General features: G+C 43.2%; 1 protein-coding gene across 1 annotated transcript in view; it reads left to right on the top strand.

Moving 5' to 3' along the window:
* PIK3C2A (phosphatidylinositol-4-phosphate 3-kinase catalytic subunit type 2 alpha) overlaps positions 1–26060 on the top strand; it is an 82116-nt gene extending 56056 nt beyond the window's left edge. The window contains exons 27-33 of the mRNA XM_060263156.1: positions 5311–5518; positions 12216–12340; positions 14491–14608; positions 14698–14779; positions 18221–18330; positions 18606–18731; positions 22858–26060. Of these exons, the coding sequence (XP_060119139.1) occupies positions 5311–5518; positions 12216–12340; positions 14491–14608; positions 14698–14779; positions 18221–18330; positions 18606–18731; positions 22858–23040 (952 nt within the window). The 3' untranslated portion in view covers positions 23041–26060. The remainder of the gene's footprint in view (positions 1–5310; positions 5519–12215; positions 12341–14490; positions 14609–14697; positions 14780–18220; positions 18331–18605; positions 18732–22857) is intronic.
* The last annotated feature ends 443 nt before the right edge of the window (positions 26061–26503 follow it).

The raw sequence follows: 26503 nt of genomic DNA, 5'->3' as shown, positions 1-26503 counted from the left end.
GCAGCAAAGCACCATCTTACCCACATGATAGCGCTGATGAGATGGTTAGGAGTTCACACAGAAAATATGAAGATCCTCCTTTCTGATGCGCGTGAAGTTTTATTCCTGCCATTTTGACTATCCTCCTTGTATCAGTTATTGGTTTAATCATCCATAGCAATGTTTCCCATTTGCAGGGTTGTGACCTGGTACCAGGCCACGGAAGCCTCACTACCGGGTCACAAGAAAAGCCAAAGCTAGCCCCACCCCCAGCAAAGCTAGCTCCGCCCCATCTCTGTGTTGTGCAGAGAGGAACTAGGCTGCCTCTCCTTCCTTCTCCCCCGCTCCCAGTGTTTGAGAGGAAAGCTAGCATCTGCTGCCACGTTAGACCCATGAAGTGTTCTTCAAGGTATGAGCTTTCATGTGCCTTGCAGTATGTCTTTTGGGGAGATTTCCCCAGGAGGCCTGGGTTGCAAAAAAGGGTGTGTGTGTTTTTTTCAGCCGGGAGGGGTGGAGAGTGGGCATACCAATAGCTATTTTTTTTACCAAATGACCCCTGGGCAGAATTTTTGCTGGCTGGAGTCATCTCTCTCTCTCTTTCTCTCTCTCTTTCGCTCTCTCTTTCTCTCTCTCTCTCTCTCTCTCTCTCTCTCTTTCTCTCTCTCTTTCTCTCTCTCTCTCTCTCTTTCTTCCCTTCCTCCCTTCCTTCCAAGTGATGTTCTTTCTTTCCATGTCTTTCTTTTCCTTTCCTTCCTGCTGTTTCCTTCTGTTCATCATACTTTTGTTACAGACATAGGAGCTCTGCCAATGAAAAGTTGGCACCCCCAGTTGTAGCCAGTTGGACTTCTATGAGATTTCTGTGTGAGCGAGTGAAAGTAAGAGGTGTGGGGCAGAAAGAGATTATTGGAGATTACTGCGGTATACCTCAACACCACTGAAAGAGATGGTACTATGAACTTGGTACCATTTTACTGGTCCTGCTTTTAACAGCTGTCTGACACCAAAATTAAACTCCTCCTGTAGATATTAAAAAGGATGAAAGTAGTTCACTGGCTAAGTATCTGCACAACAGGTTGCTTTTAAAGGCGTGGGAAACACAGTCAGTAAAAAGAAGATGATGATGATATTGGATTTATATCCTGCCCTCCACTCCGAAGAGTCTCAGAGCAGCTCACAATCTCCTTTACCAACAGACACCCTGTGAGGTGGGTGGGGCTGGAGAGAGCTCTCACAGCCGCTGCCCTTTCAAGGACAACCTCTGCCAGAGCTATGGCTGACCCAAGGCCATGCTAGCAGGTGCAAGTGGAGGAGTGGGGAATCAAACCCGGTTCTCGCAGATAAGCGTCCGCACACTTAACCACTACACCAAACTGGCTCTCCCTACACCAAAAAGCTGCAAGCCCCTCATAAATATCCTTTTTGGAATAACTGCAGAAAAGCTTGCATGAACTTCATATAACTTGAAATTAATTCATTAATTGCAATACAATTCTCTGCTACCTTTCACAGCAATTTCCTCGTGTTTCATCCAAAGAAAAGTATGAAAAATAGCTGTCGAAAAATTTTCTTGAAACCAAGCAAGCTTGGTTGTAGCTTGAGGCAGGGTTTCAGTAGTAGCAGCTGAAGGAAGGGCCTACTAAATGTGTCAGCATATTTTGAGATATAGCAGCTTGCCAGGGCCCAGTGTGGGTGGTACACAGTGCTGGCATTCCTGATGGCAATGGCAACAGCACTTCCAATTGCATACACTGGCCAGTGCTGTTGAGGAAGGGATGTGTAGGTGGCGCAGGCAATTGAACATGGGCATTAGGAGTGTTTGCAAGCTGGAGAAGAATACACAAACAGATAGGTGCATGCAGGTGTGGGGGTGAAAAGAGAGGACCGCCCACTTTCCACCCCCATTTTGGTTTAGCATGAGTTTCAGAGAGATTTTTCTGAAAATGAAATTACTTCTGAAGAAGAGGCAGGTTTGGGGGAGTGCTCTGGAAGTGACATCACAGGAAAAGGTGGAGTTTTGGTTCAATGTACCCCAGAAGTGACATCACTTGGTCCCTGACACCACAGGAAATGACATAATTCCTGTCTCCCAGCTCCACCCCTAAAGTCTCCTGGTTCCACCCCAAAATTTTAGTGGGCCATGAAGGAGAAGTGTAAAAATAACCGGGCCATGGGAAAGAAAAGTTTGGGAAACCCTGATCCATAGAATGAGCAACCTTATCCCCTTTGGATGTTTCTAGGATATGGACTTCTTCCCAAATTTCTTCAGTTTTATCGGCATATCTCAAACTGGGGGCTAGTTCACTTTGACTTTATTATCATTTTCTCTGGGCAAGCTTGGCGCTGATATGAGAGGTTTTGTATGTGGTGTGCCTTACTCTATACATTATTTTATGTAAAAACAAAGCCAGGTAAGATACCAGCATGTAGCTAGAAGAGCAGAATGGCTCTAATATTGGAGCATATTTTGACACAGGAAAAAGCAGCGTGCAGCATAATCCTGGAGGCAGCCTTTTACCCAGTAAGAATAATGCTAGGCAAAGGAATAGTGTTTAATTGAAAGGAAGCCAGAGGCCTCAAAATGGCTCTAATTTAGGGTTGCCAATCCCCAGGTGGGGGCAGGGGATCCCCCGGTTTGGAGACCTTCCCCCTGCTTCAGGGTCGTCAGAAAGTGGGGGGAGGGGAGGGAAATGTCTGCTGGGAACTCATATTCCCTATGGAGATTTATTCCCATAGAAAATCATGGAGAATTGATCCACAGGTATCTGGGGCACTGGGGGGGCTATCTTTTGGGGGTAGAGGCACCAAATTTTCAGTATAGTATCTAGTGCCTCTCCCCAAACTACCCCCCAAGTTTCAAAAAGATTGGACCAGGAGGTCCAATTCTATGAGCCCCAAAAGAAGGTGTCCCTATCCTTATTTCCTATGGAAGGAAGGAATTAAAAGGTGTGCCGTCCCTTTAAACGTGATGGCCAGAACTCCCTTTGGAGTTCAATTATGCTTGTCACAGCCTTGATCTTGGCTCCACCCCTAATGTCTCCTGGCTCCATCCCCAAAGTCCCCAGATATTTCTTAAATTAGACTTGGCAACCCTACTCTAATTTGGTCTGAGTGGAGTTCATTTTCTGACAAGGGCAGGACAGAAAAGTGAGATACAAAGGAACTGTTCTCAAGATCCCTAAAGAGCCACTATCTTCTTGACCACATATATAAAATAATCTTTATTATGAGTTTAGCTGCAAAGAAACCAAGGCTTTTCAGATATTCTTCAGAGAATCCCAGTTTGGCAACTACATTCAATAGGGTTAATCACTTGATATAACAATGCTACAAAAAACCTTGAGGATTCACAGAGGACCATTTTTAACCAACGTCTAATGGCCAGAACTGTTGTTAGGAGCAATGATAGCTGAAGCTGTTGAAGGGAGGAGCTGCCAACAACAACTAGGAAATTTTATTTTATGTCACTTCTAAGGGGTGGAGATTTTCAGACATCTGAAGTGCTGTTCAGTATAGTAACAGAGGAAGAAGTCGCCTCTTAAAAATACCTGAAGTGGGGAGGGGGGGAACAGTCCCCTCTAGTTCTATAAAATCTAAGAGATATTTAAACACAATAAAAAGTTAATGAGAAAAATGTGCCCATTTTAACTTAAGCATGTGTCCCAACATGGCACCCTGGCACCTGCCATCACTTTTCCTGGTGTTACCCTAATTGCCAGTCTTGCTCTGATGGGGGAGTTAGCAGGGAGGCAAAGGTGGCAAGGGGGCTAACAAGTGGGGTTGTACACCTATGTATACCAGGGTCAATTTCCAAGAGGAAGACTCTCAAAATAATTGAGATTAATTGTAAAAGGAAGTTGTTTTATTGAAAAATACTTGCTAAATACAACACATTCACACAAAGCAAGCAATTCACGCAAACAAGACCATAGAGAAACAGAGAAGTTTAAGTACATATAAAGGAGTTTTGGGAGTAATATTTACCAATCCAAATGTGCAGACATTCTTGAAGAGAGATCATGAACGACCAGCGTATCATGATCCAGGGTCTCAAAAATGGTGAAGTTGGGGTGCAACTCTATATAGGTGCTCTTAGAGTGATGCACAGAGCTGTTGGTCAGCTATTCATACCTTTTGGGGAAGATGTCCTGGAGGCAGGGGTATAAGTTTGAACAAAGGATTGAGAATTTTCTCATCTTTGATCAGGAGGTTCCCAGCTTTGATCAGGAGTGCCCCAGATGCTTAACAGTAAAGTGTTATGGCACCCCATTGGGGTGTATCTGTGTGTGTTGGATAAATGGCTGATACTATCTGTTTTGATACTTCAAAAGGTAATCTGTTTTGCTATAATAACCCAGGAAGACTATCATAAATCTGTTTCAGAGAGGGTGACCAGAGATGTTCATACTACAAAGGGAGAGAGAGACCATGAAAGGACAGAGGCAAATGTGTCACAGAGGAATGGTATCAGAGATAAAAAGATCTCCCAAAGAGGGAGAAGATGCTGGGATTTGCTGAACCTAATACTTACCAAAGGTGGGGGGAGGCATATGACACATAGTCAAGGCTGACGTTCTCTTTCTGGTGTTGTTAGGCTGCCTCATGGCTGTGTAAGGCTAGCCACAGATTCATCAGAGGTACTTTTTTTGTGGGGGGGGGGGGGGTACCCTGAGGTGTTCTGCAGATTAGGGTCATGTAAACTCAGGCATTGCAGGCTTCTTTCCATTGTAGGGCATACCAGGGGTGTCATACTGGTGCCCACCAAGTGTTTTTAGAAAGTGTGTGGACCAGGTGGGGTTGTTACCCAACAGGACTTCTGGTCAGAAGAGATCTTTGTTCAGAAAAGATGCTTCAGCAGCAGCTGCCACCCCAACATAAAGATCTTCACTGCATGACTGAAGATGTATGAAAGAAAATATTTTTAACAGTATGTTAATTTTACAAGGCATCCATTAAAAAGAGTTTCTGCATGCAATGTTAAAGAGTTACTGTTAAAGTTGATAGCTGAGATGAGATATCCTCATGCCTTGTCAAGGGCCATCTGTCTTCCTGTCTTAATTTCTCTGTACATTTTCTTCAAGACTACTAGAGTTGAACATGACCTCAATGACATTCTGTGGTCAGCTCTACCTCCTTGGCAGCCAACCATTCTGTGTCAGGCTTCCAAAGGTGCCCATAGGTTCAATAAGATTGGGGGACCCTTGTACTAAAGCAGTGGTTTGAAATTCTAATTGTGAATTGGTAACTTGCTAGTTCTGAAAGTATGGCACAGCCAAAACGTTATGAGTGTTCAGTACTTGGAACAGAATGTAATTAGTTATTCCTTTGTTTCAGACTGATTGAATCAAGTTTGGGAAGCGTTGCCACGAAGTTTAACTTCTTCATTCACAACCTTGCTCAGCTCCGTTTTTCAGGTCTACCTTCCAATGACGAGCCCATCCTGTCTTTCTCTCCTAAAACATACTCACTTAAACAAGATGGCCGTATCAAGGAAGTGTCTGTGTTTACATACCACAAGAGATACAGTCCAGATAAATATTATGTGAGTGTGTTTTATTTTGATTTCTAAGGATATTTTCTAAATCTGTTTTGCCACCTTGCATTCTCCCATTCACTTCTAATCATGTCTCCAATTTCCCCCATCCATAATGTGTCTCAGTTCTAGATGTTGCTGTTTTTCATTTTGTTGTTAGTGTAATTGTCAGTCTCTGTTAGATAATTGTTGTTGTTCACTTCCTTTATACTTTGCTATTAGATTTGAATGTTACCATATATTGTAATCTGCTCACTGACTGTAGAGGTTCCATGAGAAGGGCAGACTATAAATGTGTAGATTGCCTCCCCGGGTCTGGAATACCCTTGCCATCAGGGGGCATTGTGTACCCTACCACAGACCTCAGACTGAGAGGGAATGAGGGTTCTGTCACCCTGGTCCTTCACCTCTCTCTTGATCCTACTCCTTTCAACCTCAGGAGCAAGATCTAGGGTGTCCTCTCTGAGCTATTCCCCTGTGCCTTATGAAGGGCCCAGCTTATCCTGAGTCCAGCCCCTTTGGAGGCTTTGCCCTGTTGGAGCAAGAATCTACATAAACCCAGTCTGACAGCTACAGTATGACAGCTGGTGATCTAGCTACCAGGCTAGGTCACAGTGACCTGATCAGCAGACCGGCTTGAGCCGGCAGAAGCCAAGTGATGCAATCTGCTGAGTCAGCACGGCCAGGATTGGCTGCTTGGACTATATATGATCTGTGTGTGCATCACACAGGTCTCTCCCTGTGAGATGGTGGTTAGGCGAAGCACTTTGTCCGTGGAGGTGATATTGTATAGACTGCACAAGAGAGCACTTGTTGTGTATATATGTTAATACACCTTTTGGCACTAGTTGCACGTGTCTGCCTGATTTTCTTTCCTGAAGCCCTGTGTCGGGCAAGTCATCTCCCTCACTCTGCTACTCCCGCTCCGACAGGGTTATGGGCCCAGGGCGGTTCCGCTGCGCGGAGGAGAGAGTTGAGAGTTGAGCTGACTGTGAGTTTGGAAAGAGCCGGAGGCGAGGAACGCCGGTGAAGGACACAGAAGCACCACCGTTCTCTGTTTGAGAGCCAGAGGGACGTCGGCAGCCAGCTGTGAGGAGGAGTCGGCACGATGGCTCAGCAACAGCTTGGAGTAGCCGTTGAGAAGCTCACCTCAGCCAACTACGCGGTGTGGAGCCTGAGAATGCAACACTACCTCAAGCGTGAAGGGCAATGGCTGTTCGTGAGTAACCCCCCTGCTGACTTATCTCCTGCCGAGACGGTGTTATCGGATAAGGCACTGGCCAACATAGTGCTATCTATAGGAGATGACCAGCTGGTTTATGTGCGAGGGAAGGACACTCCCAAGGCTGCCTGGGACGCGTTGAGTGCGGTGCATGTTAGCACCACTGCTGGTTCCCTCATGGCCTTGACAAGGAGGATGTTCCGCACCGTTATGCCGGCTGGAGGGTGTGTGAAAGATCACATCAAACGGCTAACGGACTGTTTCGTTGAGCTGGAGGCAAGAGGCAAGACTGTAGCTCCAGACGACAGAGTGTACATTTTGCTGTCGTCGTTGCCACCTGAGTACACTCCCCTGATAACTTCTCTGGAGACGGTGGACGTAGCGACCCTGACCATGGAATACGTCTGTGCCCACCTGCTTGACTTCCAAGAGAGAATTGCGGCCGTGAGCTGTCCGGGGGTGTCGGCCGGGCAGCGTGCTGTTATCGGTGTGTCCGGGAAGACAGCCTAGAATGAGCCAGCTTTTGCTGCTGGCAGGCGTCCGAAGGTGGAGGAAGTGGAGCCGACTGCGTTTGCAGTCCGTCGCTGCTATGGATGCGGGTCGTCGCAGCACCTGCTCCGAGCTTGCCCTGAGAGGGAGAAGAGGCGGGGGCGTGTGCGGCGAGAGCGGAGGACCGCCAGCCCGTGTGAGGAAGCAACCCGGCTGGTCACGTCTGCAGTAGAGAGCACAGGGTCTGCTTGGATTTTAGACTCCGGGGCAACGAGCCATCTCTGCTGCGAGAAGGAGTTGTTGAAAAACATTGACAGTCCTGAGCATAAGTATGTGAGATTGGCTGATGGGACCACTGCCAATTCTGTTTGCTCAGGCAATGTGGAATTTCCTGCACTGAAATGTATGTTGCAAAATGTGTTGTATGTACCCTCACTGCAGTCTAACCTGTTGAGTGTTAGCACACTGTTTGACCAGGGATACCAGGTGAGATTTGAGAAAACCTGCTGCAAAATCCTGGGAGGTGGGGGAAAGTTGCTTGTGACAGGAAAGAGGGAAGGTAAACTGTATGTGGTCCAGAGTGATTGTGCCCAGGTGGCTCAGGTGTCGAATGAGCCTGTGCACAATAATTGTATACATTTGCTCCATAGGAGACTTGGGCACTGCGGATTTAGGGCGTTAAAGAAAACCCTGGAGCTTGTGCCTAGTTTGAAAGTAAATCCTTGCAAATGTTACTTGGATTGCCAGGTCTGCAAGAAGACCAAAAGCAAGGCGTGTGCTGTTGCTAAAGAAAGCTCAAGGGAAAGCACACGAGCCCTGGAACTAGTCCATTTAGACGTTATTGGCCCATTGCCAAAGAGTCTGTCGGGGAGGAGATACTGCTTGGTGGCCACCGACGACCACACGAGGTACGCGTGGGTTTTCACCATGGTGCATAAGTCTGAGGTGTATAAGACATTCACCAAGTGGGTCAAAGCAGTGGAGAGACAATTAGGGGTTAATCTCCTAGCTGTACAAACCGACAGAGGGGGGGAATTCTTATCTAACCAGATGAAACGTTGGCTGGAGAACAAGGGCATTGCCCACCGTCTGACGAACCCAGCAACGCCCCAAGAACATGGGCTATCCGAGCGAACAGGCGCCGTGTTACAAACATTAATGCACAGCATGCTCGAGGATGCAAAGCTGCCAATTCGTTATTGGGCGGAAGCGATGCATTGCTCGGCATACGTACATAATAGGGTTTGGTGTAAGCCTGTAAATGATTTGCCTTATAAGCGGCTATATAACCACTGCCCAGATTTGAGCTTTCTGAGGGTATTTGGAACCCAAGCCTGGGTGAATATTCCTCTGAAACATAGAAGGAAAGGAGGTGACCGGGCAGTGAGCCTAACCTTTCTGGGCTACCAGCCAGAAACCAAATCATATCGCTTTTGTGATAAGCGGGCGAAGCTAACCTTTAGTAGGTCCGCTGGATTTAGTGAGTCCAGCTGGGCAAGATTGCACTCTACGGAAAGAGACCTGGGAATGCTGCCAAGTACTGATAAGAATGTTGGAGCGCAGCCCAGAACTCCAGCCCAGGAGGTGGCACCCAGTGGGGCTGGAGAAGGTGAGCCGAATGCTGGCACAGAGCCCGACGAGCAGAGTCAGGAGGCAGAGCCTCAAATGCAGGAACTGGAGGTAAAGTGTGAGAGTCAGGAGGTTCAACACCCAATTACAGGGGCAGAGCAACCAGCCCAGGAGGTGGGAACAGAGCAACCCGAAGAAGACAAAGCTGGTCCAAGCACAGGGCCACGGGTGTCTGCCAGGTCCACCAAAGGCCAACGTCCCGCTAGGTACAAGTGTCCCTATGTCACTCTGACTGTCAATCCAGACCCACCCGGATTTGAGGAAATGTTAAAAGAAAAGGCTAAGAAATGGAAAGCCTGGGTGGCAGAGTGCGAGGCAAGGGAGAAGGAGGCTGAAGCCAAGCGTCTGAAAGAGCTGGCTGAACAGGAACACGATGATGTGTTTTACAATCATGATGAGTTCCTGAACGAATTCCGGAAAGGGTTCCGAGCTACGTAAATATGAACTGTAATGTTGCTGGTGGACATGTATGTAAACTGTGTAAAGTGTTTTGGTGCACTGGGTTTAAATAGATTAGGAGGTGTGTTGGAGCAAGAATCTACATAAACCCAGTCTGACAGCTACAGTATGACAGCTGGTGATCTAGCTACCAGGCTAGGTCACAGTGACCTGATCAGCAGACCGGCTTGAGCCGGCAGAAGCCAAGTGATGCAATCTGCTGAGTCAGCACGGCCAGGATTGGCTGCTTGGACTATATATGATCTGTGTGTGCATCACACAGGTCTCTCCCTGTGAGATGGTGGTTAGGCGAAGCACTTTGTCCGTGGAGGTGATATTGTATAGACTGCACAAGAGAGCACTTGTTGTGTATATATGTTAATACACCTTTTGGCACTAGTTGCACGTGTCTGCCTGATTTTCTTTCCTGAAGCCCTGTGTCGGGCAAGTCATCTCCCTCACTCTGCTACTCCCGCTCCGACATGCCCATCTGGAACTGCTGTGGGATCTGAAGCATTTACTGTGGGAAGCTGTTGCTGCTCCCACATCCTAGCTGAGATTCATCTTCCTGTTTCCCTACCCCTAGCTCGAGTCTGCATCCCACCTGCTAATCTGGCAATGAGTGGTTAAAGGGTTAGTTCTTGACAAGGAACAGGCTTTGCCTTAAAGGTACCACATGTGTTGGTGCTTTGCTCATGGGTTCTAAGGGGTGTGTCACTAGCTACTCTGCGAGTTGGGAAGGTTGCTCAGGACCCAATAATAATAAAATGACAGACAATGAAATCTATCTGGTGATGGAATGAGTACTTTATAGGAAAAACTTGGGAAAAGACTGAGGTAATCTCTTGCCTTTACTACTGAAGAGAGCTTCTTGATTTGCAAACAGGCTATATAGCTGCACACTCAAAAGGAAAAGTGCATATATAGCATGTTACTTTTTAGCCAGTCACCAAATTTGTAAGGCATCTAGTACTGGTGCTATAAGTATTACTGATTACTTTCATATTAAGGGCTTCAGTAGCATCCTGGTCATGTATAAGCTACTGTCATATTTCAGCAAACCAGGAACATGTCTTGACTTCAGCACTCACATCTCCTAATTGCCTCCGAGAGACTGGTAGAGGGAGTGCTGTTTTCCTCACGGGGGTCTCCCAGCAGTTGCCTCATTCTCAAGGGTTCAGTATCCTATAATCCAAGCCTTTGTTGTTGTACTATTATGGAGCAGCTTCCCAGGAAGCACCTAGCCTTGGGACCGTCTGGTGAGGCTCTAACAGAACTATCTGTGGGCTTGGACATATGTGTTTTAATTAACTGTTTTAATTGGTTTAATTAATATTTTATTGCATTTAGTGTCACTCACTGTTACTGTTTTGGGAGGGACAGTGGTAGAGCATCTGCATGGTAAGCAGAAGGTCCCAGGTTCAATCCCTGGCATCTCCAACTAAAAAGGGTCCAGGTAAATAGACCTGACATCTCCGCTTGAGACCCTAGAGAGCTGCTGCCAGTCTGAGTAGACAATACTGACTTTGATGGACTGAGGGTCTGATTCAGTATAAGACAGCTTCATATGTTCATATGTACTGTTACCCACTAAATAAATGAACAGTGACTCACAAAAGCTCATACCCTACCACAAATTTTGTTAGTCTTTAAGGTGCTACCGGACTTTTGCTGTTTTCTACTGTTACCTGTCTGTGTTTGTAGTAAATCCTGTCTGTGTTAGGGGAAAGGTGGGATGCATAAATACCACAAATAAATAAATGTTGAGGTACAAAAGAGCAAGTGCAGTGACTCATAGAAGCTCATACCCTTCCAAAAATTTTGTTAGTCTTTAAGGTGCTATTACACTCTTGCTCTTTTTTACTGCTAAAGACAGACTGACATGGCTACCCATCTTGAAATCAATATTGAGTTTACCTTGAAGACAAAACAGAAAAAATGCTAAAGCTGTTTACAAATTTGCTACCTACTATTTACTGTAGTGTAAAGAAAGAGAAATAAAAGGGATGTATGTGCTCAATATGAGGTTGCTGGTGTGGGCTGCTGAAGTGGGACAACACTGTGTAGAGGTTCATAAAACTATTCCAAGGCTGCTGATTCTACCTGTGTGCTTTTCTTGTCTCATCCTCAGGTTAGCAAACCATGATCAATTCCTATACACTTCTGTGTGTATGAGAATCTAACAATATTCCAACAGCTATGGCTCTCAGGTTGTGACCAAAACCAGGCCTTGTGATCAATACTCCCTCTAAGCTGTGGAATCTTGTGTGAAGAAATTCTGCTTTGTGAGCTCCTGGCATTAAAGTTGTGAGCTACTGCATAAATTAGTTTGCTCTGGGGCCATTTCTTCTGAGCTAAGACAAAAATGTGTGAGCTGGAGGCTAAAAAACTATGAGCTAGCTCACACTAACTCAGCTTAGAGGGAACACTGCTTGTGATGATGCAATGCCTGCAAAGGAATATGTTTCTAGACTTATATATTGTCATATAGTACTACTTAAAAATAGCATTGCGTGGCACTGCTTTCCTTGCTTTATTTCCTGTTCTGATACATAGCAAAATGCTATCATGGTGAACAGGGGAAAGAGCCTCCACATTCAAAACAGCCAGGTTAATTTTCTCAGTATAGCTGTTCAAGTTAATTTTCTCAGTATAGCTTCGGCGGGGAGGACGGGATATAAATCAAATAAACTAAACTAACTACCTTACCGGTAGACTTCAATTCCTGATCTTCCCTCAAAAGACCTTTTAGAGAAGTGTAATAATTAAATACAGTGGCAGTTTCTGATATTACAGTTGTGGTCCTTAAAACCTAAAATCTGAGCAGCTGACACTATTTCTTTGTTTTTCTTCTTGGCTTGATGGAAAACAGATATATCTTATATACATTCATTTGAAAAGGTATTTATTTGCTTTCTGATTTGGCAGATCTATGTTGTCAGAGTTTTGAGAGAGGGGCAAGCTGAACCCACATTCATCTTTCGAACATTTGATGAATTTCAGGAACTCCACAACAAGCTTGGCATCCTGTTTCCTCTTTGGAAATTACCAGGGTATATTTCAAACAGTTCTTATGTTCAAATACTGCATTTACTGGCAGTAAGTTTCCTCTCTACGTAGACATAATGTTTTGCCTTCCTAAGATTTGCTCTACAATGAACCTCTGAGAATAAATTCACACTACAGCATTTCAAAGCATGCTGTAGTTGCATCTTGCCCATAGGCACTCTTACCTATGAATATTATCTACTTTAAATTGGCAACAGTTTTCCAGGGAGTGAGCAGTGAAGTGGCCAAATTTGCGGATGACACTAAATTGTTCAGGGTGGTGAGAACCAGAGAGGATTGTGAGGAACTCCAAAGGGATCTGTTGAGGCTGGGTGAGTGGGCGTCAACGTGGCAGATGCGGTTCAATGTGGCCAAGTGCAAAGTAATGCACATTGGGGCCAAGAATCCCAGCTACAAATACAAGTTGATGGGGTGTGAACTGGCAGAGACAGACCAAGAAAGAGATCTTGGGGTCATGGTAGATAATTCACTGAAAATGTCAAGACAGTGTGCGTTTGCAATAAAAAAGGCCAACGCCATGCTGGGAATTATTAGGAAGGGAATTGAAAACAAATCAGCCAGTATCATAATGCCTCTGTATAAATCGATGGTGCGGTCTCATTTGGAGTACTGTGTGCAGTTCTGGTCGCCGCACCTCAAAAGGATATTATAGCATTGGAGAAAGTTCAGAAAAGGGCAACTAAAATGATTAAAGGGCTGGAACACCTTCCCTATGAAGAAAGGTTGAAACGCTTAGGGCTCTTTAGCTTGGAGAAACGTCGACTGAGGGGTGACATGATAGAAGTTTACAAGATAATGCATGGGATGGAGAAAGTAGAGAAAGAAGTACTTTTCTCCCTTTCTCACAATACAAGAACTCGTGGGCATTCAATGAAATTGCTGAGCAGACAGGTTAAAACGGATAAAAGGAAGTACTTCTTCACCCAAAGGGTGATTAACATGTGGAATTCACTACCACAGGAGGTGGTGGCGTCCACAAGCATAGCCACCTTCAAGAAGGGGTTAGATAAAAATATGGAGCAGAGGTCCATCAGTGGCTATTAGCCACAGTGTGTGTGTGTGTGTGTGTGTGTGTGTATGTATATATATATATATATATATATATATATATATATATATATATATATATATATATATATATATATATATATATATATATATATATATATATATATTTGGCCGCTGTGTGACACAGAATGTTGGACTGGATGGGCCATTGGCCTGATCTAACATGGCTTCTCTTATGTTCTTATGTTCTTAGGGTATCAGACAGAGGTCGTTCTCAGCAACAGGTGCTTTAGATCCTTTAATTGGAGTATGCTGATCAAAGTGTAAAAGTCTCATTACATATTCTAGAAATTCCCCCCCCTGTTTATGCATCTCCAGTAAATTCCATTCCAGGACAAATTCTGTCTGTAAAAGACAAGGTCTCAAAGGATAGAGCTGCAAATATTGAGTAAACAGACCCTACAGTACATAGGTCTGAAACATTCACATGTTTTACTACATCTAGGTGCTGTTTGACTTACCAAGCTTTTTAAAATGTCCATTACTTGGGCAAATTCTGTATCTTCCAAGTTGGTTTCCAATAAAATGTATCTCCCTAAATCTCAGTTTATAGCATTGGAAGGCTTAGACACTCAAGATATGAAACCTGCACCTAACTGACCCTAAGGGTCTTGTAATAATGTTTGAAAACAAAGGTTTCTGAATTTGTAGTCTGCTTTTAGTAGCTGATTTTCAACTGTAACAAATACAGTTCCCTTAAGATACATAGCCACATGAAAATTTCTCTTCCCCCACGCGCAAGAACTGCTATAATGACATCTGATTCTTGAGCGCTGGTGATTCTGCAAATTATATTTGGAAAGAAGAGTGTTTTTAAAAGGGTTTGAATATTGTGTTTAGGCTGTTTAAATTACTATATTTCCATGTTGTCTTTCATAGAATAGACGTTATATTGTAGAAACATTGGAATGTGGCAATAACATGGTTGGTAGTATCACTGAATCTCTGTTTTGTCAAATCTCCCTTTGGGCTACAAAAATGTAGATTGTATGGCTTTTACTCAATATTTTGATTTCAGTGAAAAGTAATTTTTTTGTTGCTATAATCATTGCTGTCTGTGTTGTAGTTTTCCTAACAAGATGGTACTAGGAAGAACTCACATAAAGGATGTGGCAGCCAAGAGGAAAGTAGAGCTGAATAGCTACATACAGAGTTTAATGAATACATCAACTGATGTGTCAGAGGTGATTACAAAAAGCATATTAATTACTTGGTTTCAGAACTTATTGCTTAATATAGTCAACTCAACATAACTTTTTGTCTTTATCACCAGTGTGATCTTGTTTATACTTTCTTCCATCCTTTACTCCGTGATGAAAAAGCTGATGGAATTGATGGAATAGCTAGGTGTACTGGTAAGAATATTATTTTGCAATAAGGATGATATGTATCATGTGAATAGTGGAAATATTCTATTGGGAGGGAGGATATAAGCATGAAAGAAGCAAAGAACATATTGAACTTTTAAAGAAAACTGTATGTACATGTTTTATGCTACAGTCTTCAGGCAAATTAAATTTCCTTGAACAAGGGTGTAGCTGGATTCTTCCTGCTTCTGTGCATTCTCTTTCCCTTTTGGTGCTTAATTGTGAAGCATAGCTCTAGGTTCTTTTATTTTGCAGCAAAAGTCTGTATTGTACTTTCCATAAGAAGCATAAGAATTAGTTTCACACTTCTCATTAATGTTTTGCTAATTGTATCAGGGTAAGAGCCCCGTGGCACAGAGTGGTAAAGCTGCAATACTGCAGTCAAACTCTCTGCTCACAACCTGAGTTCGATCCCGGCAGAAGCTGGTTCAGGTAGCAACTCAAGGTTGACTCAGCCTTCCATCCTTCTGAGGTCGGTAAAATGAGTACCCAGCTTGCTGGGGGGAAAGTGTAGATGACTGGGAAACAGGCCCGTAGCCATGAGGGGGCCTCCCGGGGCACAGCCCCCTGATTTATGCATGAGCCCCCCCCCCCTGACTTTCAAGCCCTACCTGGCCCTCCAACATTTTTTTTAACCACCACTACTGCTGCGGCACCTCGTGCGGTCTCACTGCACTGAGCCGGGCTCTCAGAGAGTCAGCCTCCCTCTCCCACCCACTCTACTAGCCCGTGTGCGGCCAGTGGCTGCATTCTTCCCACCTCAAGCAAGGCTTGCAGCCTCACAGGCTCCTGAAACTGCTGCTGCCGCCGCCTAATTTACCTCCAAAAAATCCATGTAAAGCCAGCTCCTCCCACCCTCCACTTAAGCCCCCCTCTCCCACGCTGAATTGGGCTGCCTGCGGCCAGTGAAGAAGAAAGTACAGAACATTATTTCATGAAAAAAATCCAAGCCTCTCACACTTCCCTTGTTGCTTGCAATGCAGCCGTGCCCCAGCAAGGAGGAAAGTCCCACCTCCAAAGCTGCCCAATCTCTTGCTCTATTGTGCCCTTAGCCCCGCCTCCCATCCAGTCTCCAGGTGGAACCTGGGGATCCCCATTCAAAAGGCGAGGGAGGTGGGGTTGGAAAGGGATGCTGCCAGTCCACTTTCAATCTCCTGGGGACTCTCATTTAAAGAGTCATTGAATTTCTGCACGGGGGGGGGGGCAGTTTGGAATGGGATGCTGCCAATTTGGTGCTAAATTGAGGGTTAGTCCAGCCTCCAAGGCAGTGTAAACTGCATTCTAATCTATCCCAAAAACTGTCTGTGGGGATGTCAGGCTTCAGGTGGGACCTGGGGAACCCCATTCAGAGGGGGGTGAGGTTGGAATGGAATTGCTGCCAGGCTCAGTCTAGTTTCAGTCTCCTGTGCATCCTCATTTAAAGAGTCATTAAATTTCTGCACGGTGGTGGGTGGGTTGGAATGGGATGCTGCCAACCTGGGGATCCCCATTTAAAGAACTGTGATACAATTGCTATTAAGCTGCCCTGCTGAATCACACCATTGACCCATCAAAGTCTGTATTATGTGCTCAGATTGGTGAGGCCTCTCCAGGGTTTGCATAGGGAGGAGGGGAATTAGATGCCAAGGCAGACTCAAGGTTGGGATGCCAGACTTCAATTCATGGTATGGGTGTGTGCTTTTCTTGAGTTAATGTGTTTGCTGCTATTTTGGAGACAGCAGCTGGGTTTTCCCCACACTTTCAGCTTAGTGCCTTATCTGAGGGGTGACATGATAGAGGTTTACAAGATTATGCATGGGACAGAGAAGGCAGAGAAAGAAATACTTTTCTCCCCTTCTCACAATACAAGAACTCATGGACACTCAATGAAATTGCTGAACAGTTGGGTTAGAATGGATAAAAGGAAGTACTTCTTCACCTAAAGAGTGATTAACACATGGAATTCACTGCCACAGGAGGTGGTGATGGCTACAAGCATAGAAGGCTTCAAGAGGGGCTTGGATAAACATATGGATCAGAGGTCCATCAGTGGCTAGTAGCCACAGTGTATTGTTGGAACTCTCTGTCTGAGGCAGTGATGCTCTGTATTCTTGGTGCTTCTGGGAGGGGGGCAACAGTGGGAGGGCTTCTAGTGTCTTGGCCCCATTGATGGACCTCCTGATGGTGGTTTTTTGGCCACTGTGTGACACAGAGTGTTGGATTGGATGCGCCATTGGCCTGATCCAGCGTGGCTTCTCTTATGTTCTTCTGCCACAAGGACACAGAGTCATATCAGAGAGTGTTAATAGATAAAAAAAATACAGCTTATGTTGTCTCCAGAGTTTATGGAGGCATACATGGTGCAATTTTTTTCTGTTTTTAGTGAGAAAAGGTATGTTATATTGCCAGGAAATGGACAGGCTCATAACCAGATGAGCATCCACAGCTACATGTGAGGCAGAATTCTCTTGCCTTAGTCATGTTTTGAAACCACAACAGCTGTTGATATCCCATCAGCAGAAACACAATCTAGTACTGCTGCACTCACAAATAAGGACCAGAACCAGAAACTTTTTTGAGAAACAAATATGACAAGTAATACAATGGTAGATAGATAGATAACATGGCAAAACAAAAGATCTGTAATGGTTAGCATTTTTGAAATAAACTGGAAATGTATTTAATTGATAAACGGGTGAAAAATGACATAATTATTTATTATAAGCCAAAGTCTAAGCATAATGGGTGCCCCACAAAAAATTTTTTTGCCCCCTGACTTTTAAAATTCTGGCTACGACCCTGCTGGGAAAGGCAATGGCAAACCACCCCATAAAAAGTCTGCCTTGAAAACATCGTGATGCAACGTCATCCCAGAGTCGGAAACGACTGGTGCGACTACCTTTACCTTTTAAATAATTGTTTGACTCACAAATGAGTATGATTAATATGCTGTTTCTAGAATTGTCTACGTTCTTTCGTGCCATTTTAGGCCTCTCAAATGTAGGTTTGTTCACCATGGAGGAAAATTGTGCTCATTCATTCTTCCTCAGTTCCCATTTATGCAGAGTATGATTGAAGACTTCCTAGTTCTTGAAATCTTCAGTCATGACATGTGATTGTGGTTGCATAGACAAATTGGAGTTTGTTTCTTCCCTACAGACCAGGATTCTAAACCATCCTGTTTTGAATCCCAGCATATGAACAAAAACAAATTGTGTGTTACACTCAAATGTCACTGTGGTTAGATCAAAGACTCCCAGAAACAGGAAGTTTTATCATGTTTTGCTCAGCTGGGGAAGAAAGAGGTAACACAGTGTAACACTAAATAGGGGCCTAGTACTATTTAAAGAGGGCAGGAATTCATAAACTAACTAAATATCCACTCCGACTCTGCAAAAGAAGAGGATGACCTCACAGGGCAAAAAATACTTACATTTTACTGGTTTTTAGATGCATGTCCTTCAAGTCCCACCTCAGGCAAAGTAGGAGGAGAAGTTAAGCTGTCCATCTCATATAGGAACAGTACTCTGTTTATCATGGTGATGCACATTAAAGATCTGGTAAGCAAAACATTTATTTGATTTTACCATGCTTTGCCCAATGATTTGAAGATCATGTACAGTGTTCTCCTGTCCTCCTATGTTATCTTCATAGCAACCCTCTGTGCTAGATTAGGCTGAGAAATTTGTCCAAGGTCATCCAGTGAGTGTCAGTTTTCCAAGTTGTCATCCAGTACTCTAACCACTACATATTGTCGCTGAAAAAATGAACCATTATTTTGGAAACATACAGGAACGTGTACATAATTGTAATTGTAGTGTGTTGTTGCTATCAGGTTACTGATGATGGCACAGACCCAAATCCATATGTGAAAACGTACCTCCTTCCAGATGTACATAAGACGTCTAAACGGAAAACCAAAATATCACGGAAGACAAGGAATCCTACATTCAATGAAATGGTAAGTTAAAACAGCATGCTATGCAAGAGTGTTGAGTAGCCTGTCAAATTCATTTTGCGTAGCCATTGTAGCTGGAATTTTTAAAACAGGGAAGTTCATTCATCCACTTGTGTTTGTATACCAGCTTGGATGTTGAAGAAAGGAACTTCTCAAAAACATGCCATTCAAATTGGATCCTAGTACCTGGATTTTTTCCCTGAAAATGTGTGTGATCAATTTACCAGTTTGATGTAGTAGTTAAGTACGTGGACTCTTATCTGGAAAAACCGAGTTTGATTCCCCGCTCCTCCACATGCACCTGCTGGTGTGACCTTGGGTCAGTCATAACTCTGTCAGAGCTGTTCTCTCGAGCAGTTTCTGTCAGAGCTCTCTCAGCCCCACCTACCTCACAGGGTGTTTGTTGTGAGGAGGGAAAGGCAAAGGAGATTGTAAGCCACTCCATTGGATAGTGAAGGGCAGGTATAAGTCCAGTCTCCTCTTCTTCACTTGAACCTTATTTTATTCATTATATATCTTTATAAGAATCTTTCCAAAGTGCTGCCATTGCAGAATACCTTAAATCACAGAATTGGAAGGAACCCCCTCCCAGGGTCCAACCCCCTGTACAATGCAGGAAATTCATAAATATCTCTCCCTAAATTCACAGGATCAGCTAACAATTAATTTTGAACTGCATTGTTATTTTATCCCAAACCAATTATTCATAACTGAGTTTTCCAATTAAGCCATGGAATAAATGGATAAGGCAACTTTAAAGTTACATATACAAATTGTAAAAGCAACAACAAAACAGATCTAAGGTTTAAAATGTGACACTAAAAAGCCCAAGCAGCTTACAGTGGTTCACCTGATAATTAAACAAAATAGGGATCACTTGAATTTCCATGGGGAAAGTATTCCACAGCTGAAGTGCCACAACTGAAAACGCCCATCACTAATCACCCCCTGACTTCAGATGGTGGAAAGGAAACACACAAAGCCAGGCTGGGGATGCAGATCAGGTATGGGAAGAGGACAGTCCTTCAAGTGTCCTGGCCTCAGACCCTGGCTTTAAACATAATATTTTAAATTGGATCCAGAAACATTTATTTAAAAATTTTCTGTGCTGCCTTTTGAGGAAACCTGAACAAGGCAAAATAAATTTTAAAAGAAAAAGAATAAAAAATAGAACATTAAGTTATTAATGAAATCCAGCATTAAAAAACCCAGCCACAGCATAAAAAATTAACGCCATAAAAAGATAAATCGACTGAGCAGCTTTTTCCAGACTAACACCCTCGTCCCCCCCCCCCAAAAAAAGTGTTTGAAATTAAAGGTAAAAGGTAGTCCCCTGTGCAAGCACCAGTCATTTTCGACTCTGGGGTGACATTGCTTTCACAACATTTTCACGGCAGACTTTTTACGGGGTGGTTTGTCATTGCCTTCCCCAGTCATCTGCACTTTCCCCCCAGCAAGCTGAGTACTCATTTTACCAACCTCGGAAGGATGGAAGGCTGAGTCAACCTGGAGCCGGCTACCTGAACCAGCTTCCGCTGGGATCGAACTCAGGTCATGAGCAGAGGGCTCTGACTGCAGTACTGCAGCTTTACCACTCTGCAGCACAGGGCTCCTTTTGAATTTTTTTTTATTTTTTTTGAAATTAGCCCTCTAATTAAAAGCCTGGGCTAACAGAAATATTTTGGCCTGGAGGCTAACTGGTAGCCAGCATAGTTCTCTTAATACTATAGTGACATTATCTCTAACCTTCCATCAGTAATTTAGCTACAACATGTTGCACAGATTACAGTTTCCAGATTTACAGAGCCTGTTTGCAGGGAGGGTGGGATACAAATAGAAATAAATAAATAAAACAGCCAAGTGACAGGCCATTTCTATCAACTAAGGAGACCTGCACAGTCTCTGTGATTTCTGGGGGGGGGACTAGGTTTGTTTTAAACCATAAACCTTCCCCGCAGTTACCAAATATTCTAAAGGTAGCAAGTGTATAGGCTTAGGGTTCAATACCATGAGGAAAATTTTATGGTGAGCAAATAGAATACAGAGATCACTGAGGCAAGACTTGTATATTAGCAACACAGAAGATTTATTTATTTAGAAGCTGGTTTAAAAGGACAGATAAGCAGCACATCTAGACAGTGGAGAAATCTGGCTGATGCCCATTAATTTAAACTAATAATGGCTTCAGAGAGTAATTTGAATTTTCTTTAATACTTTCAGGCATAAACAGACCTTTACTGACTAGCCACTAAGTTGGATCATCTCACATGCAGGATTTCACCCACACCAGCCTGCCCCAGGCCCATAGCCAGAAAATCTTCGGTGGAGGGGCCCACAGAATAAAATTTCAGATGGAGGGCCCCCCTCTCGCGGCCCCCACTCTCTTACACCGCTTCTCTGGTGGCCCCCACCCCCCTCCACGTGGTATCTCCCCCTCCCTTCCTCCCACCCCATGAAGCGTTGACTCCTCCCAGCCTCCCCACAGACACCGATCACGGGAAAAGCCACGTGGGGAGGCTGGCGCTTCTCTGCCAGCCCTCCAGAGCTTCAGCACTGGGGCCACGGTGAAAGGAAGCACCAGCAAGCCCTGCAAGAGCACCTGCCACCACTGCTGCTTTCTTCCTACTTCCCTCTTCGGAGGCGGCGGGCACTCTTGCAGGGCTTCCTTTCGCTGCAGCCCCAGCGTTAAGCTCTGGAGAGCGCTAGGGGGCCAGCAGAGGACCGCCAGCCTCCCCGCGTGGCTTTCCCCATGATCGGCGCAGGGGGGCTGGAAAGAGCCCCAAGAGGAGCCAGTGCTTCACGGGGTGGGAAGGAGGAAGAGAGGGGGAGGCGCCGCATGGAGGGTAGTGGGGGCCGCAAGAGTGGCAGGGAGTTCGAGGGCCACACTAGTCAAAGGAGGGGTTCAATGGAGGGGCTGTGCCCCCCCCCGTGACTACGGGTCTGGCCTGTCCACTTCTTATCAGAGATAGGTGTAACAATTGGGAACTCTGTTCTCTCTCAGAGGTCAAGCTAAAACACTCTGCCATACTACCAAGCAGAGATGCTCTCTACTGTCTGCTCTTTTCCTGAGCCAGACCTTAGCTCTCACTGCTCTCTCCCTGAGGCAGAACTGAACTCCTGCTGTGAGTTCCTCCAACATTCCATTCCCCTTCTGAAAAGTGATTGGAGACTGGAGCAGCATGCCCATAGGTTCAGCTGAGTGGTTCCCCCCCACACACCATTAAGGGGCAGGACAGCCTCTTGTCTGTCACAACACTAGTTAAAGTTGGTAACTGGCACTGTATATCACAGAAGAAACCAAGACCTCCAGCTGTAAATGTGGATCTGATAGAAGAAGCAAGTACACCTGCTTCTTTAGGGGAAGTGCAACCCTATTTAACAATAAGCTGGCTCATCACTGACCCACACCATCTCACTGTTGCCTAGACTGAGCCTCAGTTTATTGCTTTGCATCCAATCCATTGCTGTCCCAAACATCCACAATGTCCATTTACCCACCTGATTTTGTTAGAGAAAATTGGGTTGGGTGTCATCAGAATACTAATGGCCCTTAATCCTCCTGAGATATTTTCAGTTGGCTTCATGTAGCTTGATAAGCATATTCCAGTTTTTTAAGTTCGTTGGCATCAATTCTACTGTCCTTGAGTAACTCTGAACTGATGAAGTAATTATTTGGTTTTTTTAAAAGAAATACTTCAGTTTGTCTTAGCATTCTGTTGCTGAGCTATAAACAAAGCATTGAAGCCATACATTGGTGCTCTTGAGAAAGAGTAATCTTTTTTCCAAATGTTAGACTGAAGGAGAGTTGCCTTTGTCTTAAACATGTAGCAGATGGCAGAAAACTAAGTCCTAAAGAAATACAGAAATCCCTATGTCCTATTTGGCAAGGCATCATGGCTGAGTGGTAAAGCATGTGATGCATGCAGGAGGACCCACATTTGGTATGTTCTTTACCTGAGACCCTGAAAAACCACTGCTAACCAGGTAGAAAGAACTGTCCTTGATAGACCAGTGTCCAATAAGACACCTTTGTGGGTTCAAGTGTCCAACTCATCAACATTGTAACTTTGTCCTGGATAATTTGTATATAACTGTCCTAAAATTTCATCCTTTCTGGATTTTTTTATAGCTTGTATACAGTGGATATAGCAAAGAAACATTAAAGCAGAGGATACTTCAGCTGAGTGTACTCAGTGCCGAATCGCTACGTGAGAACTTTTTCCTGGGTGGTGTCACTCTCTCCTTAAAGGATTTTAACTTGAATAAGGAGACTGTCAACTGGTATCGGCTGACTGCTGTACCATACATATGAGCTTGACAATTCATAGAGATTATAATAAGAATAGATTTGATCAAACTTGACTCCACTGCTTTCTGGTCACTTTTCCTACTTGAAGATAACTTATACATTTTTAGCATAAGACACTGCAGTGCATCCAATTATAGTTGGACCAGCCTTCAAAAAGCTTAAACAAGACTTCTGGAAAAACAGTTCAGCTTTATGCTTTTACTATAATATCAAAGCATTGATGTAAATTAATAATGTACACTTAATACTTGTGAATAACGATGTTCTAAACCATGACTAGATGTTCCAAATTTTTTATTAATTCAAATTTGAATTGCTTGCCCTTTGATATATTGCAAGCTGCTTTATATTTCCGCTGATGTCATATGCATCACCATGTTGTAAAAATACCAAGGTAAAAAAATGCACCTTTTTAGGAAAGTGTTAGTCATTGCACAGTCAAAAGGAAAGGTTGGACAGACAACTGAGAAACTTTATTATTGCCTATAACACTAGGACACCATAAAACTTCAAGGCTGTTATCAGAATGAGTGCCAATAATGAAAGTTACAAATTATAGTGCCTTATTTTGTCATTCAACTGCTTCTTGAATTTCACTTCTGATATTTAAAAAAACAGCATTTTTATCTAGCTCTTTTAAAATGAATGTTTCCTCTTGTGGCTCACTCTTTAAGTATTTAATTGAATATTTTCCCTCACACTTGTTCAGCTTCCTAGGTCAAATTCAAATGATGTCAAACATTTGAATGTTTATCCACTTTACCTTGGGACCTCCATTTATGTGCTCTTAGGAAGTATCTTGATGCTGCAAATATTATATGGATGCACATTCAACTGACTAAGTTATGGCTTGATACACAACACATATGGTTCTAGAAACTTGATTAGATTATGGATTGTTAGGTAGGGATTTTGGATTCAGTTTACAGATTGTGTTTCTAGCAGTCCTCTGTAAAAATCTCTCTGTACCATTAGTAATGTTTTTTTTAAATTTACTTCAAAGAGCAAAGGACCATAGTATCAATTGCTGATTAGAAATAAGTTGCACTGGTAACTTTTGGTGATGAAATTGAGACAGTGGTACCTTGAGTTAACTAGGTATACCTTCCAGGAGCACTAAAAAGTAATCCGCCAAGCACTTTATTCATTTCAGTGGAACTTGGCTTGCCTTTACTGAAATTAATGGAAGATGTTCTGCACAAGCCCTGAAGAGACTGTAACCTAAATCACTGACTAACTTGATCTGAAATTTAACATTTTTGTGGCATCTAAGGGTAGATTGTATGTAAATGCAGCTTATGTCTGATGTTGAAAGAGAGCTTTTAAATGGACAATATTTTAATGCTAAGCCCAAATATTTTCGTAAACATGATAACAAATCTCCATGACAATGAACTTGAAACAAAATATGCAATGACCAATGAAAATATGGAAGACCATGACAATCTTTGTTTTAATTGCCCAGAGATAAATATGCTTTAATTTATTTTCTCTAGTGACCATTGCTGATCGACCCCTGCTCTGAACCCAATAGAGCAAGTTACAAGCACATGAATATTTGGTGCCTAAAACATCCATGGTCCAACTATACACAATAAAATGTTAGAATGTGTCCTTGAATATTAAAACTGCATTGTGGCTAAAAAGAAACTGCTTTTTTAAAAAAAACCCTACTGGTAATTATTCTCAATATGTAAATAGTTATTATAGAGTAAGTAGAATAAACTAACTAGATTGTATTTCCTGATCACTTGATGCTTTTTAAAACTCATTCCATTCCATCCACAGAACCACAAGTCATTTAAGCAGGAAATTTAGACTACTGTTTTCGTGAAACGTTCCATTAAAGTAATTAAAAGCAATATGCGCAGCTTTTTTTGCAGTCTGTAACTAGAGTGCTGTATCTTGCAGCACAAACTTAGACATTTAAAGAGTTATTTCCATAACATTTGTCTGCCACTGCTCATGTGCTATACTTCTTTTGGTAGCTTTTGTCAGTGTCTTTCATAGTTCTAGCCTGGGCCTTTGCCCACCTTCACCACTTTTAACATTTCACAAAAGTTATTTGTACTCTTGAAAAAAAAATTATCCCCATCAAAAATTGTAGAGGAACATCAAGTTTTCATCTTTTTGTACTATTTATAGTAGTGTTGATCCAAAACAGATGGTTCTCCAGTTTAGAAAATATGCTCTGGATTTTCAGAGTGACAAAACACAATAGAATGTGGAAGGGAATAATTGGGATGAAAGTTAACACTTCACTAATTTTTTTTAAATGAGGTGGTGGTACCATGACACTTTTATACTTTGCTTAATCGAATAAACTCTTATGCAACATAATGGACTGCAGCCGGAAACAATTTGTCTATTTACATTTATTTTTCAATTTTTGAGGAGGACATCTTCCTGTAAGAAAAACAACCTCCAGATTTTCTGTATTAAATATCCTGGCTAGGACTTTGCACTGAAGTTTTTTATTACCGTCTTTTTTATGATCTGCACACACACACACACACAGCATGAGTGATCTTTGATACTTCTCTATTTTTAAAATTAAAATTGTGTAGTATCTTGCCTTAAAATCAATTGCTCTTTCTAGAATACTATATGGTGCAGCATTCAGATAGAACATTTGCAAGATATGGCAGCAGTCCAGTGGCGTGTTATGATAATGGTGGGCTGAAGCATGCTTAAGTCTGTGTTGGATTGTAGCCTCTGCATGTTACATAAAGAAACATTTTTCAGGCAATATTGTACCATTACAATCCATAGGAATTTTCCCCCTATGCTTTATACTCTCATACTGTGACTGAAACTACAGCAAATTTATAGATAATGCAATTTATTGGGAGCAGTTTGCCCTGAATTGTCTATTTATCTCTAAGAACCAAATACTTCAGTTATATTACACAGATAGATAATAAAGATGTACAGTATTTCTATCAGTATCCTAACCCATAATACATGGGTTAAATGTGACTCCATAACTGTTCTACAATTACATTAAACACTATTCTGGAATAGATAATGTGTTGTCTCTTTTCCTCTTTCTGCTAAATAATGTGGAGATACGGAAGATCAGGAACAGGACAGCTCAGTCCTAGACCCTTGATGCTAGTGCAGCTATTGATATCCTTTGCATTCTCAGGGAAAACAGGTGCCTCCAAATTCCCAAGTCAAGGAACTGAGAGATTAGCAACTGCACTGGAGATTATAGTGAAATTGCCCACCATTCATGGTGCAGTATGACAACATACATATAAAGACAGATTGAAGTGGGCAGCTGTGTTGGTCTGAAGCAGTTGAACAAAGCAGGAGTCAAGTTGCACCTTTAAGACCGACCAATTTTTATTTAGAACATAAGCTTTCGTATGCTCTTAAGCACACTTCATCAGAGGAATCCAGCACAGTGAGCAAAGCCATACATAGCTGGTAGGCAGTGGCCCAGAATGCAACATGGTACAGA

This window comes from Heteronotia binoei, chromosome 21, assembly GCF_032191835.1.
Source record: "Heteronotia binoei isolate CCM8104 ecotype False Entrance Well chromosome 21, APGP_CSIRO_Hbin_v1, whole genome shotgun sequence".
Lineage (NCBI taxonomy): Eukaryota > Metazoa > Chordata > Lepidosauria > Squamata > Gekkonidae > Heteronotia > Heteronotia binoei.
Note: the sequence above shows the minus strand (reverse complement) of the source record. Positions and strands in the feature narration are given on the sequence as shown.